This window comes from Oryctolagus cuniculus, chromosome 14 (genome assembly GCF_051225735.1).
Source record: "Oryctolagus cuniculus isolate XC-2025 breed Fujian yellow rabbit chromosome 14, ASM5122573v1, whole genome shotgun sequence".
NCBI lineage: Eukaryota > Metazoa > Chordata > Mammalia > Lagomorpha > Leporidae > Oryctolagus > Oryctolagus cuniculus.
This window is the reverse complement of record NC_142880.1, coordinates 17025410-17043437: the sequence shown is the minus strand read 5'-3', so window position 1 is coordinate 17043437 and position 18028 is coordinate 17025410. Positions and strand designations below refer to the sequence as shown.

Here is an 18028-nt window from a genome sequence, read left to right as displayed (position 1 = left end):
GGTGCTTCTCCTGGTCTCCCATGCGGGTGCAGGGCCCAAGCACTTGGGCCATCCTCCACTGCACTCCCGGGCCACAGCAGAGAGCTGGACAGGAAGAGGAGCAACCGGGACAGAATCTGGCGCTCCGACCGGGACTAGAACCCGGTAGGCGGAAGATTAGCCTAGTGAGCTGCGGCACCGGCATACGTGGGGATTTATGCAAAGTGTTGAAAGACTTAGGTGAGAATGTAGGCATGGGCTATGGAACTGCCCGTCTACTTCCTCCAGTCCCTCCTGCCTTTTCATCGAGCCTGGCATCTCTTGTACCATCCTTTTCTCCCAGCCAATCCCATCCATTGAATCTTTCTCTCTAGACCACTTGCTGCTTCTCCAGTCTCCTTATACCAGCATTCTCCTCTTAGCTCTCTATTGTTGTGTGTTCCTCCCCTGCACCCTCACTTTCTTGGCCCCTTGGACTTTGTCCACTGCTGGAAAATGCTACGCAGCTCTTCTTTTGTGCCTGTTGACAGTCCCACTCTTTGGGCAGCTCCTTCTTCCATTCTCTCAGCTTTGGTCAACCCCCTGCACTTGCCGATCCTACTGCTTGGTAGCAATGTCCATGCCTCTGTGTTTCTCTGGGAAAACCCTGACTATCATGAATGCATTTTGACTTCTCTCATCCTTTTTTTTTTTTGGCAAATTACTTTTAAGAATATTTTTATTTATTTTATTTGAAAAGGAAGAGAGAATCTTATATCCTGTCTGCTTGTTCACTCCCCAAATGCAATGGCCCAGACTGGGCCAGGCTGAGGTCAGGATTTGGACCCACATGGCTGGTAGGGACCCAATTACTTGAGCAATCACCATCTGACTTCCAGGGTGTGCATAAGCAGGAAGCTGGAACTGGAAGCAGAGCCAGAACTCAAACCCACGCACTTCAACCTGAGAGGCGGATGTTCCAAGTTGCATCTTAACTGCTGCACCACACACTCACCTCTGACATCCATTCTTTTTTTTTTTTTTTTTTTTTGACAGGCAGAGTGGACAGTGAGAGAGAGAGAGAAAGGTCTTCCTTTACCATTGGTTCACACACACACCCACCATGACCGCTGCGGCCGGCATGCTGCGGCCAGTGTGCTGCAGCCAGCGCACTGCGCTGATCCGAAGCCAGAGCCAGGTGCTTCCTCCTGGTCTCCCACGCAGATGCAGGGCCCAAGCACTTGGGCCATCCTCCACTGCACTCCCTGGCCACAACAGAGAGCTGGACAGGAAGAGGGGCAACCGGGACAGAATCCGGCGCCCCAACTGGGACTAGAACCCAGTGTGCCGGCGCCGCAAGCGGAGGATTAGCCTAGTGAGCCGCGGCGCCGGCCTGACATCCATTCTTAATCATTACTTTGATCCCCACTCATGTTTGCCCACTGTTGTCTTAAATTTTCTATCATCTGGTTCCCACCCCAAGAATCTCTTGTGTTAAAAAACATTGCTCTTTCATTCCTCCTTTTGTGTTTCCCTCCTAGAAGAGACTGCAGTCCCCATTGCACTTCTGCCTTCATGCTATGCCGCATGGACAAGGTCATCGTACATAACTATTGCTAACTCCAGTGTATTCTTTTTCTCTTGTCCTCTCTGCAACTTTTCACATTGTTAGCCGTCATCTCTTCCCTTGGCTTCCCTATTTATTCCATGATTTTGTCATTCACCATATTTTCATCATGCTCTTTCTTTGTGTAAATTCACCGATTCCCATGGCTTCACCATTACACTGATGACTTCCATGTTCATATCTTCAAATCAGATGTTGAGATCATCCAAAATTCTTATTGGATGCCTGTCTTTTTTTTTTTTTCTTTTTTTTGGCAGGGAGAGTTAGACAGTGAGAGAGAGAGAGACAGAGAGAAAGGGCTTCCTTCCGTTGGTTCACCCCCCAAATGGCTGCTATGGCCGGCACACTGATCCAAAGGCAGGAGCCAGGTGCTTCCTCCTGATCTTCCATGCGGGTGCAGGGCCCAAGCACTTGGGCCATCCTCCACTGCCCTCCTGGGCCACAGCAGAGAGCTGGACAGGAAGAGGAGCAACCGGGACAGAATCTGGCGCTCCGACCGGGACTAGAACCCGGTGTTCCGGCGCCAGTAGGCGGAGGATTAGCCATGTGAGCCATGGCGCCGGCCGGATGCCTGTCTTTGTATGTACTTCAAATATCTGCAGCACAACCCCTCTGCAATGGCTTTTTTTTTTTTTTTTTTTTTTTTTTTTTTTTTTTTGACAGGCAGAGTGGACAGTGAGAGAGAGACAGAGAGAAAGGTCTTCCTTTGCCGTTGGTTCACCCTCCAATGGCCGCCGCTGCAGCCGGCGCACCGCGCTGATCCTGGCAGGAGCCAGGAGCCAGGTGCTTTTCCTGGTCTCCCATGGGGTGCAGGGCCCAAGCACCTGGGCCATCCTCCACTGCACTCCCTGGCCATAGCAGAGAGCTGGCCTGGAAGAGGGGCTACCGGGACAGAATCCGGTGCCCCGACCGGGACTAGAACCCGGTGTGCCGGCGCCGCAAGGTGGAGGATTAGCCTATTGAGCCACGGCGCCGGCTCACAACCCCTCTGCAATGGCTTTACAACAACAGAGAATCATCCAAGGTTCTCCATTTTCCTTAACTTCCCTCTTATTTTATTATTATTTTTTATTATTATTTAAGAGACAGAGAGACAGATTTCCCATCTGCTGGTTCTCTCCCTAGATCTCTACAACAGCCAGGGCTGGGCCACACAGAAGTCAGAAGCATGAAATTAAACCTGGGTTTCTCATATGGGTGGCAGGGATCCAACCATTTGCACCATCACCTACTGACTCCCAGGGTGCACATTAGCAGGAAGCTAGAATACGAAGCTGGCACCAGGAATCAAACCCAGGTACTCCAATATGGGATATGAGTGTCTCAAATGGTGTCTTAATCCCTACACCAAATACCCATCCCCCTTAAGTTCCCCCTTCTATCTTCACCCTTATGCTGTATCCAACTCCACATCATTAGGGGTTGAATAACATTAAAACTATTACTGTAACATTTTTTTTTTTCATTTGTTTCCTACTTACTATCTCCTGTGCTTCTTACCTTGGTGTAGGCTCTTCTCTTCTGACTGGTCTCCTGCAGTATTGTCTTCATTATTGCCTTTCCAGTCTTGATCCCTCTAGTCCACTTGCTTCACTGCTGCTGAAGTGATTTTTCTAACATGTAAAACTGTTAGTGTCAGTCTTGTGCAATAAACTCTTCAGGGAGTCCTCATGCTGTTACCAAGTCCAAGCTCCGTAGAAAAGCATATCCTGGCACCTGACTTAGCTTCGTAAGAGCAACCCTTGTAGCTCATACAGTAGAAGGCATGGAATGAAGATATTATAGACCAACATGGAAACTTATTGAAGGACTTTACTATGACCAGAAATTTAGTGGGGGGGAAATGGTTTTCAAGGAGATGATGATATAGTAAAAATAAAGAAGTACCAAAAGACGCAATTGCGCCTCTATTATATGTAGACAGAGATGGTAACAGTTCAAAGACTTCCATTTCCAAAGTGTCCCTAGTCCTCACTTATAATTCCATATATGCAAATATATACGATTTATAGATATACCTGTTATTATAAAATTTCTATATAGCCAGAGTATATAAGAATTTTATGCAGTAAATCCTTATGTCAAGATTTATAGCTAAATTGGAGCCAACCTAGAAAAGTTTCAGTCACTTCCAAAAGACAGTTGTACACCAGATATCCTAGCTGAATTATTGTAATTTTGAACAATCCACAGGCATGTATTTTGCAGTTGAATTCTTATTTCCAACCCCTCTCTAGACCCTTAGGAGTATATAAAATTAATTTTAAATTTGCATTAGCTATTTAGCATTTGTAAATAACTTCAAAGATGAAAAAGAATTATTTAATGCTAAACATTTTATGTTGATGAAGCAAATATGACAAAACATTGACATTTATTAGATCCAGATTGAGGAGTATCCAATGGGGTATAATAATACTACTTCTTATAAGAAACATAAATGACATTCTTTGTACTATCCTTTATGCATTTGTTTTTGACAAATTTTATAATATGGGGTTTTTTTTTAATTAAATGATAATGGTATTATTTCACCTTCTTCAAGTATAAGGATTGTTACAAAGTACTTCAGAGGGGCTGGTGCTGTGGCCTGAAGCCCTGGCCCTAAGCGCCGGCATCCCATATGAGCGCTGGTTCTAGTCCCGCCTGCTTCTCTTCCGATCCAGTTCTCTGCTATGGCCTGGGAAAGCAGTACAAGATGGCCCAAGTCCTTGGGCCCCTGCATCCGTGTGGGAGACCCGGAAGAAGCTCCTGGCTCCTGGCTTCGGATTGGCGCAGCTCTGACCGTTGTGGCCATCTGGGAAGTGAACCAGCGGACGGAAGACCTTTCTCTCTCTCTGCCTCTCCTCTCTCTGTGTAACTCTACCTTTCAAATAAATAAATAAATCTTTAAAAAAAAAAAAAGAAAATACTTCACAAAGATCCCAAGTCTCAACTCCTGTTGCTCATGGCTCTCTAGACTTGTCCACTAGATCCCTGAGTCACCTATCAACATAAATCCCAAACAAATGGAGTGCATTGTGCATTCTGGCACCATACCATTTTGTGTAAAAATCATTAGCTGATACTAAGTAAAAATCAAGCTGTATTTCAATGATCTTTATATTTTCTGTGTATTCTGAAATAATTGTTTGTGTTTCCTTAGGACTTTTCAGGATGGCATGGATGAGTCTGCTTCAGATTCCTTAAAATCAGTTTTCAACCAACCATTACACTGGGTTTCTTGCATTTCACATTTCTACCCTTCTTTACTAAGGTGAGTACCTCTAATGCTACACTAGCTGTAATGCTATAATTGCTTTTAAAGTTTAATAGAAACTTTTCTTCATGGATGTAAATGTAATTTACAAAAGGAACTTAACAACTTTTCACCACTGGCCGGTTAGAAAAGATTATTATTTCTCATTTTCTAGCTCAAGAACCCAAGACACAAACCCCATAATCATTTCAATAACTCACAGGTTTAATGATAGAATGGAAAATGGAATTTTTGAAATTTAACTCTGTTTTAGCTAGTTGCTTAATGATTTTAAACGGCCTCTTTCTTTATCTATGACTGGGGATTTTGACAGCTCTCCAACTAATTATCAAATATAGTCTGCAAAACTGGGTGATATATACAACTAACTCATAGCCTTAGACAGAAGTTGAGAGAAGAGTAGCTTGTAAAATTATGAATCAGATCTTTCATTTTCATTTGCCATTATTTAAAAACAAGAGAAATCATTTAAATTATGAAATGTACTTCCAGAGTTATTAGATGACATTTTGTGGCATTATATAAAATGACAGTTTGATTCTTTCTGGAATATATCATTGGAAAATACCCTTCTTTGGTATCTGAAAGTAAAAATATCATACATAGCTACAGGAGATATTGTTAATCCACATACATTCTGATTCATCTTGGAGACATACTATCAGTGATTTCACCATCTAAGTTAACTGACTTTCTCTTTTGAGGAACAGGAGTCCCACCCATAAATCGAGTATGTGAAAACCTCACACCAAAAACCCCTCCAGATATAACAAACATATGCTGCTTGCCTACTGTACTCTGGTCCCCGTGTTGGTGATGGAGGATCCAAAATTAAGGACTCAGAGACCGTGCCTTCAAGGCTCTCAGCATGTTGTTAGGACCGAGATAGTTCATTTCATTTTTAGTTGCTTTGCTGCAGTTCACAGATACTGCGTTTTTTACACACTGTAGCTCTGTGGCAATGCTGCTTTGAAAAGTGCCATTTTTCCGATAGTGTGTGCTTGCCTTGTGTCTCTGTGTCACGTCTTGAGAATTCTCACAGTATTTCAAACTGTTTGGTTTTTTTGTTATGGTGATCTGTGATCACTGATCTTTAATATTATCATTGTAACTGGTTTGAGATACCACAAACTGTGCCCAGGTATGACGATGAACTTAATGTGTAAATGTTACGTGTGTTTTGACTGCTCCCCTCATCAGCTCTGCCCCTGGTTCTCTCCCTCTCTTTGGTTCTTCCTATTCTCTGAGACACAGCAGTATTGGAATTTGGCCAACTAATAACCTTACGATGGCCTCTAAGTGGTCTAGTGAAAGGAAAAATGTAAGTCTCTCACTTAAAAAAAAAAAAAAAAGCTAGAGATGATTAAGCTCAGTGAGGAAAGTATGTCAGAGGGCCAGACAGACCGGAAGGGGGCCTCTTGTGCCCAATAGCCAAGTTGGGAATGCAAAGGAAAAGGTCTTGAAGGAAATCCAAAATGCTGCTCCAGTGAACACGAGAATGACAAACTGAAACAACCTTATTGCTGAGAAGAAAGTTATAGCGGTCTGGAGAGAAGATCAAACCGACCCCAACATTCTCGTAAGCCAAAGATTGGTCCAGAGCAAGGCCCTAACTCTCTTCAGTCCTAATAAGGCTGAAAGGAAGCACAGAAGAAAAGTGAAGCTAGAAGAGGTTGGTTCATGAGGTTTAAGGGAGAAACAATCGCCATAACATAAAAGTGCAAAGTGAAACAGCAAGTACTGATGTAGAAGATAGAGCAACTTATCCAGAAGATCGATTTGAGATCACGGATATCAGCATATGGAAGAGTTATCCTATCCGTACCCTGATGTTTACTATAGCTCAATTCACAATAGCTAAGATACGGCATCAACCAAAATGTCCATCAGCTGATGACCAGATAAAGAAATTGTGGTATATATAGACTGTAGAATACTATCAGCCATTAAAAAAAAAGAAAGAAAGAAATCCTGTCTTTTGAAAAAAAAAAAAAAATGGATGCAACTGGAAGCCATTATCCTTAGTGAAATAACCCAGTCCCAAAAAGACAAACTTAACATACATGAGTAAAATTGACATTTTGAGATTCCATGTTGTTTACAGTCCTTGTCTCTACTGTTGAGGAACAGGTTTTTTTCTTCTTGCTATTTGTTAAATTCTTTACATAGTATAGTGTTAATCTTATGAGTATAAAATAAACTGAAAGTATGTCATTGTAAAAGTTGAAAGAAGGAATAAGAAAGGAAGGAGGGGGTGGGAGGATGAGCAGGAGGGAGGGTCTTACTATGGGAAGTATTACTATGCTACTAAATCTGTATATATGAAATACATGAAATTTGCTCACCTTAAAAAAAGAAGAAGATAATATACAGAGGTGGCTACACTAAAAAACAGAGTGAAACAGCTTTCTATTGGAAGGGATTCAATCCAGGAGGTTCATAGTGAGAGAGGAAAAGTCAATACCTGACTTGAAAGCTACAAAGAATATTAGCCCTTAACAAAGAATTCTCTTATTAAAGGCTAATACAGCTGGTGACTTTAAGCTGAAGCCAATGCTCACTTACCTTTCCAATAATCCTTAAGAATTATACTAAATCTACTCTACCTGTGCCCGCAAACAAAACCATACAGCTGCATGACAGCACATCCATTTACAAGATAGTTTACTGAATATTTTAAGTCTCAGACCAAAAAAAAAAAAAGGGGTCCCTTTCAAAACATTATTACTCCTTGCCAATACACTTGGTCTCTCCAGAGCGCTGTTGGAAATGTGCAATTATTTGATGTTGTTTTCATGCCTCCTTACATAGCATCCGTTCTGCAGTCCATGTATCAAGGAGTAATTTGACTTTCAAGAATTCCATTCTGTAAGGCTCTATCTGCCATAGCGATTCATCCAATAAATATGGGCCAAGTAAATGAAAAACTTTCTAGTAAGCACCATTCTTAAGAACAATCATGATTCACAGGAGGAAATCAAAATATGAATATCAACATTAAGAGGAGTTTGGTAGACGTTGATTCCAGCTCTCTTGGATGACTTGGAACGGTTCAGTACTTCAGTCGAGGCAGTCACACAAGTAGATAAAAATAACCAGAGAAGTAGAATACTTGTGGTGCCTAAAAGTATCAGTGAATTGCTGCAATCTCTTGGTAAAATTTTAACAGATGAGGAGTTGCTTCTTTTGGATAAGGAAAAACAGTGTTTTCTTTCTTCCCTTTTTTTTTTAAAAAAAGATTTATTTTATTTATTTGAAAAGCAGAGTTACAGAGAGGCAGAATCAGAGAGAGAGATCTTCCATCCACTGGTTCACTCCCCAAATGGCCACAAAGGCCAGAGCCTGGACCACTTTCCATTGCTTTCCCAGGCACAATAGCAGAGAACTAGATAAGAAGCAGCCAGGACTTGAACTGGTGCCCATATGGGATGCCAGCACTGCAGGTGGCAGCTTGACCCGCTACACCACAAGTACTGGCCCCAAAACAGTGTTTTCTTAAGATGGAAACTACTCTTGGTGAAGATGCAGTGAACATCGTCGAAATGACGACAAAGGATTTAGGATATGGATAGACCTCTTTGATACAGCAGTGGCCGCTTTGAGAGGATTAACTTCAAATTTGAGAGAGTTTCTTTGTGGGTAAAATGCTGTCAAACAGCATCACACTCTGCAGAGAAATCTTTCATAAAATGAATTTTCATCAGTTTGGCAATATCTTATTTTGTAATTGCTCCGACCACCCCAGCCTTCATCAACCACCTCCATGATCAGTCAACATCAAAGCAAGACCCTACACACCAGCAACAAAGCTACATCTTGCCAAAGTCTTAGATGATTGTTAGTGATTTTTAGCGATGAAGTATTTTTAAATGAGGGTATGAACATCGTTTTTTCGGATATGATTTTGCTGCATACTTGTAAGACTACATTGTTTGGCTGGCGCCACGGCTCACTAGGCTAATCCTCCGCCTTGCGGTGCTGGCACACCGGGTTCTAGTCCCGGTCGGGGCGCCGGATTCTGTCCCGGTTGCCCCTCTTGCAGGCCAGCTCTCTGCTGTGGCCAGGGAGTGCAGTGGAGGATGGCCCAAGTGCTTGGGCCCTGCACCCGCATGGGAGACCAGGAAAAAGCACCTGGCCCCTGCCATCGGATCAGCGCGGTGCGCCGGCCGCAGCGCGCCGGCCGCAGCGGCCATTGGAGAATGAACCAACGGCAAAGGTAGACCTTTCTCTCTGTCTCTCTCTCTCACTGTCCACTCTGCCTGTCAAAAAAAATTTTTAAAAAAAAAGACTACATTGTTTTGTAAACATAACTTCTATATGCACTGGGAACCTAACTGCAGTATCTCCGAGGTATGCCTGTACTTCCGTACAGAGAAAAATGTCAACATCTCTAATAAACTCCTATGAGTGATTTCCTGGAATGGACTACCCTCCACACACAGTCATCTCAATGCCTCATCATCTTGCATGTGAATATACTTCTGTCTCATTAAGAATTAAATAGGCAACTCTTTAATGCTCATTAGTGCAAAAATAACAAATCAAACAACTGAATCTTTTACTGTGTGAGTTAACAAATGGCTTGTATCATTTTGATGAGTTTCTAAGTGTCTAACCATATTTGTTCTCCAGTTTATTATCGCATTTGCTTTCATCTGTTTTTACTGGTGGAACATCTAGACTTCCTTCTCTAGGCCTGTTCAGCTCAATAAAGCTAGAAGTCTAGGAAGTCAACATGAAAATGGGTTAAACTCTCAAAGAATTCTTACAGTTAACTTCTTTCTCTTTTCTGTATCTAACATCAGTGCAGAAATGTATTTCTTTCTCTCTGCTTCTGTCCTACACAAAGATTAGAACATAAGGGTCGGGGCTGGCACTGTGGTATAGCAGGTAAAACCGCCATGTGCAGTACTGGCATCCCATATGCGTGCCAGTTCAAGTCCTGGCTGCTCCACTTCTGATCCAGCTCTCTGCTAGGGCCTGGGAAAGCAGTAGAAGGTAGCCCGAGTCCTTGGGCCCCTGCACCCATGTGAGAGACCTGGAAGAAGCTCCTGACCCTTGGCTTCGGATCGGCGCAGCTCCAGCTGTTGTGGCCATCTGGGTAAAGAACCAGCGAATGGAAGCTTGCTCTCTCTCTCTCTCCCTCTCTCTCTGCCTCTTCCTCTCTATAACTCTGCCTTTTAAATAAATAAAAAATAAATAAATAAATCTTTAAAAAAAAAAAAAAAGAACATAAGGTGACTATTAAGCCCACAATGGAAAGGCAATTTTAATTCAGGCTTTCTTGAGGGCAATTTGGTCATATGTATCAAAAACTTAAAGGCGTTTGCCCAGTAATTTCACTTATAGGATTCAACCACAAGAAATTAATCAGAGACACCAACAAAAGTTTTGTATGTAAAGATGTCCATCAAAGCATTACAAAGAGCCTTCAAAAAGTTCATGGAAAGTGTGTATTATTAAAAAAACTATACGTAAATTTCAATTTTTTGGCACAAGAATAAACTTATCTTTCTATTCCATTTTCTGCCAACTTTTTGAAGTAAACACTATAAAAGTAAAACGAAGAAATAAAGGTTCTACTGTACCATATATTTGACAAACCAGTTTTAAAATAGCCACATGACAAGCCAGAATGAAGTGTTGAACTAGGGCATTTCACTATATATGGAGCAAAACAAAACAATGGAAAAACAAACACAAATGTTGAAAGGGTATATAGTTTTAATTTGAGAATGGTAGGTAATAAATTGTCATTTTTATCTGTAAAAATGTAATTTTCTCCATGTTCCCAAACATCATATGGATACAGTTTAATTTCATTAAGATAAAAGGAAATTTTTTAAAAAAGTAAAAGGAAGCCCATCTTCTTGTTGTTGCTACTCTTTGTTCACGTGACTTAACGTACAACCTCTGCACAAAGGATCAGTGACTGTGCATTTCTAGCTCTGAGCAATTACCCCCACGTTAGACGAGTTATGTCCATCTGTTCACGTTTCTTTTCTGGATAGATGGATGGATGGATGGATGGATTTATTGATTGATTGATTTAAGGGAGTGGGGGAGACTGAGAGAGAGCTAGCTCTCATCTGCTGGTTCACTCCCCAAATACCTAGGACCAACATCAGGAGCCAGGAACATAATTCAAGTCTCCCATGTGGGCGACTGGAACCTAATTACTTAAACCATCGCTGCTGCCTCCCCGGGTCTGCATTACAGGAAGCTGGAGGCAAGATACAGGGTGGGAAATCAAACCCAGGTACTCTGATGTGGACACAGACGTCGTAGCTGCTAGACTGAATGCCCACTGCTGCCCATATTTCTTGAATGGCCCACTGTACTACTAGAAACCAATATGATGTCCTCAGCTGACCCTTCCTTGCCTCTTCTCTCACCCTCCATGCCTGGAGTCTTTTCTAACAGAAGTGTCATTGAGCTTAAATACTGGTAACTACCTGGATTCTATGTTGAGCTTTTATTCACCTATTCCCATTCCCATTCCAATTCCTGTAATATTATGTTGACTTTTTTCTCCAAAGTTCTCTCAGAACCACCTTAATCCATTTTACTATCAACATGTTTAAAATCCTGTTTTCATATGTCTCTCTCTGCTCAGAAATCTACAGCAGCTTCTGTCTGGACATCATTTTCTCTCTTTGCTTCTTTCCTGGGACATCCAATAGTTTTATCCTCTCCAGTTCAGTCAGTTACCTCGCATGTGCTTACGACTACATTATTCCATCTTTTTAACTTTGATTTGTTTCTTATTATCAGCTTCATACCTTTATTTATGTGGTTCTATCTCCTAGAAAACCTTTAGCTCTCTCCTTTGCTTTAAAAAATTCTCCATGCAGATTCTCTCCCAGCACCCCAACGCTCGCCAGCCCAGTGGCATGCCGTATGCTGTCATTTCCAGGTCCACATGATCTGTTTAGAAAGACATGATCCGTGTAATTTATAATCCAACGTGCTCAGAACAGTGGTATTCTCAGAGGAACCCAAGGCAGCTATGAAAGTAATTTCAAAGTAACTCAAATTATTGATTTGTGTTTGTCAGACATGGCAACAGGGATTCTTGGGCCACCATCATGTGACCTAAAATAAAAAACCAGCTTTCCATCTATTTTATTCACCTGAGTCAGCTGTGTCTGTGTGTGTTTTTACCCTAAAGTTATTCAAAACCCCATTCTTCACTTCAACAACTAGAGCAAACTGTGCAGGGACATGTATGGGTTGGATGATGACAAACTAAAAATAAGTTAGGTGTATGGGTTTGGAAAGGGGAACGCTGAGAGGAGAGGGGACTCTAGGGAGGATATTAGTCACTGATTCATCTGTTTGCTTATTTATTTATCCCTATACATGGTTTCATAAGGGGTTTGTCAGCTTTTAGCAATATAAATAAAGGCAATTAATTAAAAACAGGTGAACAAGAAGAAAAAATGAGGAGAAGGACATGAAATGAAGAACGTTTGATGCAGCGGTCAAGGCTCCACTTGGGATGCTGATATTCATATCAGAATGCCTGGGTTCAAGTACTGGCTCTGCTTCTGATTCTACCATCTTGCTTATGAGCATCCTGGGAAACAAGAAATGGTGGCCCAAGCGCCTGAACCTTCTACTCACATAGGAAACCTGGACTGAGTTCCAGATTCCTGGTTTTGGCCTGGCCCAGCCCTAGCTATTGTGGGCATTTGGGAAGTGAACCAGTAGATGGATGATCTTTATATCTCTCCGTCTCCCTCTCCTTCTCCCTCTCCCTGAGAAATGTGGAAAATATATTAAATCTCAGTGTTAATACTATGACCACATACTGTGCTTACATACAAATGTGCATGAAAGAATACAATCTTAACCAATTATAGTATATTTTATTTAATGCTTTGCAAAAAATATTTATTTGAGAGACAGTGAGAGAGATAAGACAGATAGATAGACAGAAGTCCCATCTGCTGGTTCACTCCCCAAAGGCCTGCTAAAACTGGGAGGGGGCAAAAATGAAATCAAGAACTCTACCCAGGTCTCCCACATGGGTGGTAGGAATCTACTTGAGCCATCACCACTGCCTCCCAGGTCTTTATTGACAGGAAGCTGGCATCAGGAACTGGAGCTGGAAGTTGAACACAGGTACTCTGGTGTGGGATGTGGGCATGTTAGCTTCCAGGCCAAACATTTACTTCTATGATGCTTATTAAAAATTTTCTAGGGGCCGTTGTTGTGTTGTAAGGGGTTAAGCCACTGCCTGTGACACTGGCATTTATGTGGGTATGGGTTTGTGTCACAGCTGTTCCACTTCCAATCCAGCTCCTGCTAATGGCCTGGGAAAGCAGCAGAAGATGGTCTAAGTTCTTGGGCCCCTGCTACCCATGTGGTAGTCTTGGTTGAAGCTCCTGGCTCCTGGTTTCAGTCCAGCCCAGTCCTGGCCATTGTAGTCATATGGAGAGTGAACCAGCAGATGGTAGATCTCTTCTTTTCTCTCTCTCTGTAACTTTTAACTTTCTTTTTTTTTTTCTATTTTTTAACTTTTATTTAATGAATATAAATTTCCAAAGTAAATAAATAAGTCTTCTTAAACAAACAAACAAAAAAAACTTTTCAAACATTATTTAACTATTTCCAAATGTTTTTCCAGATATTCCTTAGCTAAGTAGGTCACAACTACACACCGAAGCAGCATATTCAGTGTGAATAAACAGTCCATTCATTTTACACTACTCTTTTCCCTTTTTGATGGCAACATGATGTTTTGACCCATGGCCAATCCATTCTGAGTTGTACATATTTCTGCCTACCATGTTTTTATTACTATTCTACTTTTACTCAATGCAATCTGTTTTGGATTTACATGTTTTCATTCTCCCTAAATATATTAAGTTACCTTTGTCTTTATGATATTTTATGCTGAGCATGTGTGTCTTTTATCCAGTTCACCAAGATACATTCATTCATTCTTTCAGCAAATGTTTTCTCTGTATAAGGCATTGAGCTAGGTGTTAATGATGAGAAAAGAGAGAGGCAGTGGTGTGGGACAAAGTCCCTTAAGTGGAGTACCCCTACAGTATGAGTTGTCTACTGGACAACAGTATATGATGTCACTGCGTTCTTCGTCTGGAGATGCTCTCATGGCTTCCTCCAGCGCGATACTCTCCCGTTTCCCTCTTCCTTTCCTGTAGCCACTTCTCTTTGCAGACTCGTATACTTTCACCTACTGATTAAATATTGAATGTAAGTCTTTAGCGTGTTTTTTAGGTAACGCTGTTATTCCTATGGCTGCCTGAATTCCTTCAGCACCCTTTTCCAACTAGTATCTGTATAGTTTTAACCTTTCCTAAGGTACAGACCCTTATATCCATGGGTGCCCACCCATGGAACACCTGAAGGTTTACACGTGGTGGTCACAAAGACAACTTGAACTCAACATAATGAAAAGTGAACTCAGGAGAGTCCCCTCCGAACAGATCTCTTATTCTCTGTCTCAGCTAATGGTACGTTCATCCAATTGTGCAGCCAGGGACTTAGAAGGAAACCTGGACACTTCTTTTCTCTGCTCCACAGCCAATTCATTACTAAGTCCCATTAATTTTAACTCCTAACATTGACTATTGATAGCACCATTTTGCCTCAGTCCAAACCATCATCATCCCTCTATGACTACTGTCAACTTCATATTTCCAGTATTCACACTGCAGCCAGAATTTTACCAAACTCAAATCTACTTTACTCTACTTTCAAAACTCAAATTCTTTATTTTAAAAACCTTCCACAAAATTACTTTTGTCCTTAAATATATATACACAAAAATGGGCATAACCCACCTATGGCTTTTACTCAACCCTCCAACCTCTTCTGACATTGATGAACTCTACTCTTCCATATTAGCCTTTTTTTTTTAAATTATTTTTATTTATTTATTTGAGAGATAGGGTTAGAGACAGAGAGAAGAATCTTCCATCCACTGGTTCATCCTCCAAATGGCCACAACAGCCAGAGCTGGGCCAATCCGAAGCCAGGAGCCAGGAGCTTCTTCCAAATGTCCCATGCAGGTACAGGGAGGGGCCTAAGAACTTGGACCATCTTCTACTGCTTTCCCAGGCCATCAGCAGAGAGCTGGATTGGAAGAGGAGCAGCTGGGATTTGAACTGGTGCCCATATTGGATGCTGGTGCTGCAGGCAGAGGCTTAGCCCATTAGGCCACCAGACCAGCCCCCCATATTAGCCTCTTTATGCTTCCTTGCCATGCTGTGTTCCTTTCTGTCACAGGATCTTTGCCCCTTTCCCTAAATGTCTTCCTCCTTCACATGGTAATACTGGCATGCCTTCACATCTCAGCTCAAATGTGATTTGTGCAAGAAAGCCTATCATCAACCCCAGACAAATTCACTTCTTTTTACTTAATCTTCTAACAGCATCCTTTGCTTTTCCTTCACTGAGTTTTCATAATTATAATTTTTTCTTCATTTGTGTGATCATTTAAACTGTATATGTATCTTCCATTTAATTCCTTAGGACTGGTTTTTGGTAACTATCATGTATCCATGGTCTAGCACATAGAAACCAGCCAGTAAATATTAGTTAATGAATGAGTGGAGAATAAGCAAATGAGTTTAGTAGTATTGTAACAGACGCGTGCCATACTAAATGGTGCAAACTTTTGATGTCAAGCATGAGAACCACACACTTAATCAGGAAATGACTTCTAGGGTCCTCAGGAGAGAACATGTGGGAGGAGGACAGAAAGAGTTTTGGCCTCAGCTGCTGCTGAGATGCAAGTAGACGTGTCTGAGGAAAAGAACAGACACCTTGATAAGGCACCAGGCATTGGCTTGGAGCCAACAGCCAACACAATGAGAGCTTTTTAACACCAACACTCATAGTGGCTGCTGCAGAGTGTAGATGTACAAGCAGCTGGGTCTTTGAAAAGATTTTTAGAGGGAAAGTCAGTACCTATGATGCAGTTATTAAAAGAAGTGAAAATGTCAGCTGAACAAGGTATTTCTGATATCTATATATCATATATATAAGAAATATGATATATATAATGTATATGGTAAATATGCACATGATTTTATTATAGATAATATGTAATTATTGGTAAATATGTATATTTATATTATTTTATTTCAAAGGCAGGGAGACAGAAATTTCCCATCTGCTGGTTTACTCCCCAAATACCCGTGACAACCTTATGACATCTAATGTCTGTTCTTAGATATCTTAAGTTTATATCTTTCCTTTTCTATTATGGTTCATTATTCTTATTATGTAAATAGGAATATTGAAAATGAGCCAGCAATAGGAAAATAGAAGAATGACATTGGATTTTCACACTGGACAGATGCAGTTAGTTTACATGTCCAGTTTTGTGATCTTGGGAAGTTCACAAGTATGTGGGCTTCAGTTTCAGTTTATACTTTGGTGTGTAAGTTGAAGTACATATACAGTACAGTCTTATTGATCTACTCGAGAACAGCATGCATTACTCTGCTTCCTTCGTCTATCTTGAAGCATCTTCTCTTAACTTGTGAGATACTCTCGTGGGAGAGTCTTGAGGATTAATGAGCATAAGTGCCACCATGGCCTTCATCACATAAGTACTTCCTAACAATCATTCGTAACTGTCGTGTTAGTGAAGAGGCGTGTGTTACAGAAAGTGGCAGATTTTATCAATTATCTAAACATGTTAAAAGGCCTACAGCAAGTGTGATAAAGTAGAAGGAATATTGAACTGCTTTCTCACTTATCAGAAGTGTGAGGCTAGGGGAGATCTTTCTTGAAATCCCTGTAACAGATTATTATCTGGTAGACAAGGACCGATAATAGTCCATGTCTCCAGAGATAACTTCTGCTTTTCAAAAATGGTGGCTAAGTGACTTAGTGGTATCCAGTGTCTCAATGACTCAGGCATTACATAAGCACTTCAGTAAGAGTCCAAAGTGATGGCAAAGATTAATGTTGTTTCAAAAATTAAAATTAAATTCTTAAATATTTTTAGAAATAGATTGTTATCTTGCATAATGTTAAAGTATGGGTCTAGGGCCATGAAATTTGGGTACTAAAATCTTTGTGAATTTTAGACAGTGGGATCATCCCAAATGAAAGCATTAATTTGCCAAAATCAGGAAATAAGCACAAGTCCTCCCTTTCAGGCTGGATGCCTAATCTCTAGGTTGTATACCAGATAGTGTAGATACAGCCAACGTTGAAAAAAATGAGACTCTTTGGGAACATCAGTCTACCTTAGTGGACAAAGGTATTTAAAAAAAATCAAGGCAAATCATATAAATGGTTAGATGAACCCTGTCTGATTTCTACTTATTGAGTCACGTTTAGTTATAAATATCGTGAAGACGTACCATACCCATTATATAGATAAAATATATGCAAACACTTTCAGTGCTGTAACTAGACATAATTTACACATATTCACTTAAAATGATAAAAAGTCTTTGTATCTTTTTCCACTCAATTTTGTTCAGGTCCTAAAATTATCTTCCTAACGAAAGAGGAGAAAATTCCTTTAAATATTTGTCTTTACTTATTTTCCTAGAAAAGTTTTGAAGGATAAGTTATGGAAAACCAAGGGCAAACAATCATACGGGGCCTTCTGTTTCTGTGCTCCCACAATAAGGCTTTTACCCTCATCTTCTTTTTAGCTATGCCCTTGCCTTTGTTCTCTGAGTCATGTAACTTAACTCTGATATAAATTTGGCCCCGTAATCCAAGCCAGAAACCATCTAGTTGAAATCAGTCCCTAGATACCTTGAATGGCTTGGCTACAATTTGGGAATCACCTATGAGACCACAAATTTGATTTCAGGTCAAAAAAAAAAAAATACATGTTAGCCTCAGTTAGGAGCTTGAATGGAACCTCCATACTGAAAAATAGAACTTTCCCACTAAATATCAATCAGGTTGAAGGGGGAGTAATGGAATGAACTTGAGTTTTGAAGTCAGAGAGACCTGGGTTCAAACTCCAGTGGCTATGCTCAATAACTAAGTGAGTTTGGACTCTGTTCTTACTATTCCTAAAGCAAAGGGCACATGAGATGAATACTAAGTGCCTTCATGCAGGTCTTAGTGTGGATTTCCCCAAGAAGCAGACCTGAGACAAGGATTCAAGTGAAAGTAGTTTATGTTCTAAATGGAGGAAAGATTAGAAGGGAGAGTGGGTAACTGAGACAAAG

The 18028-nt window shown here is 41.0% G+C and overlaps 1 protein-coding gene across 10 annotated transcripts in view; it reads left to right on the top strand.

The window, feature by feature from the left end:
* KIAA0825 (KIAA0825 ortholog) overlaps nucleotides 1-18028 on the top strand; it is a 443996-nt gene that overhangs the window by 162264 nt on the left and 263704 nt on the right. For all 10 annotated transcript variants that reach the window (XR_016220532.1, XM_017344597.4, XM_017344595.4 and 7 more), the window contains one exon: nucleotides 4731-4841. Coding sequence is in view for 9 of the 10 variants with exons in the window: in XM_017344597.4 (XP_017200086.4) it covers nucleotides 4731-4841 (111 nt within the window). In the remaining variant the exon portion in view is untranslated. The remainder of the gene's footprint in view (nucleotides 1-4730; nucleotides 4842-18028) is intronic.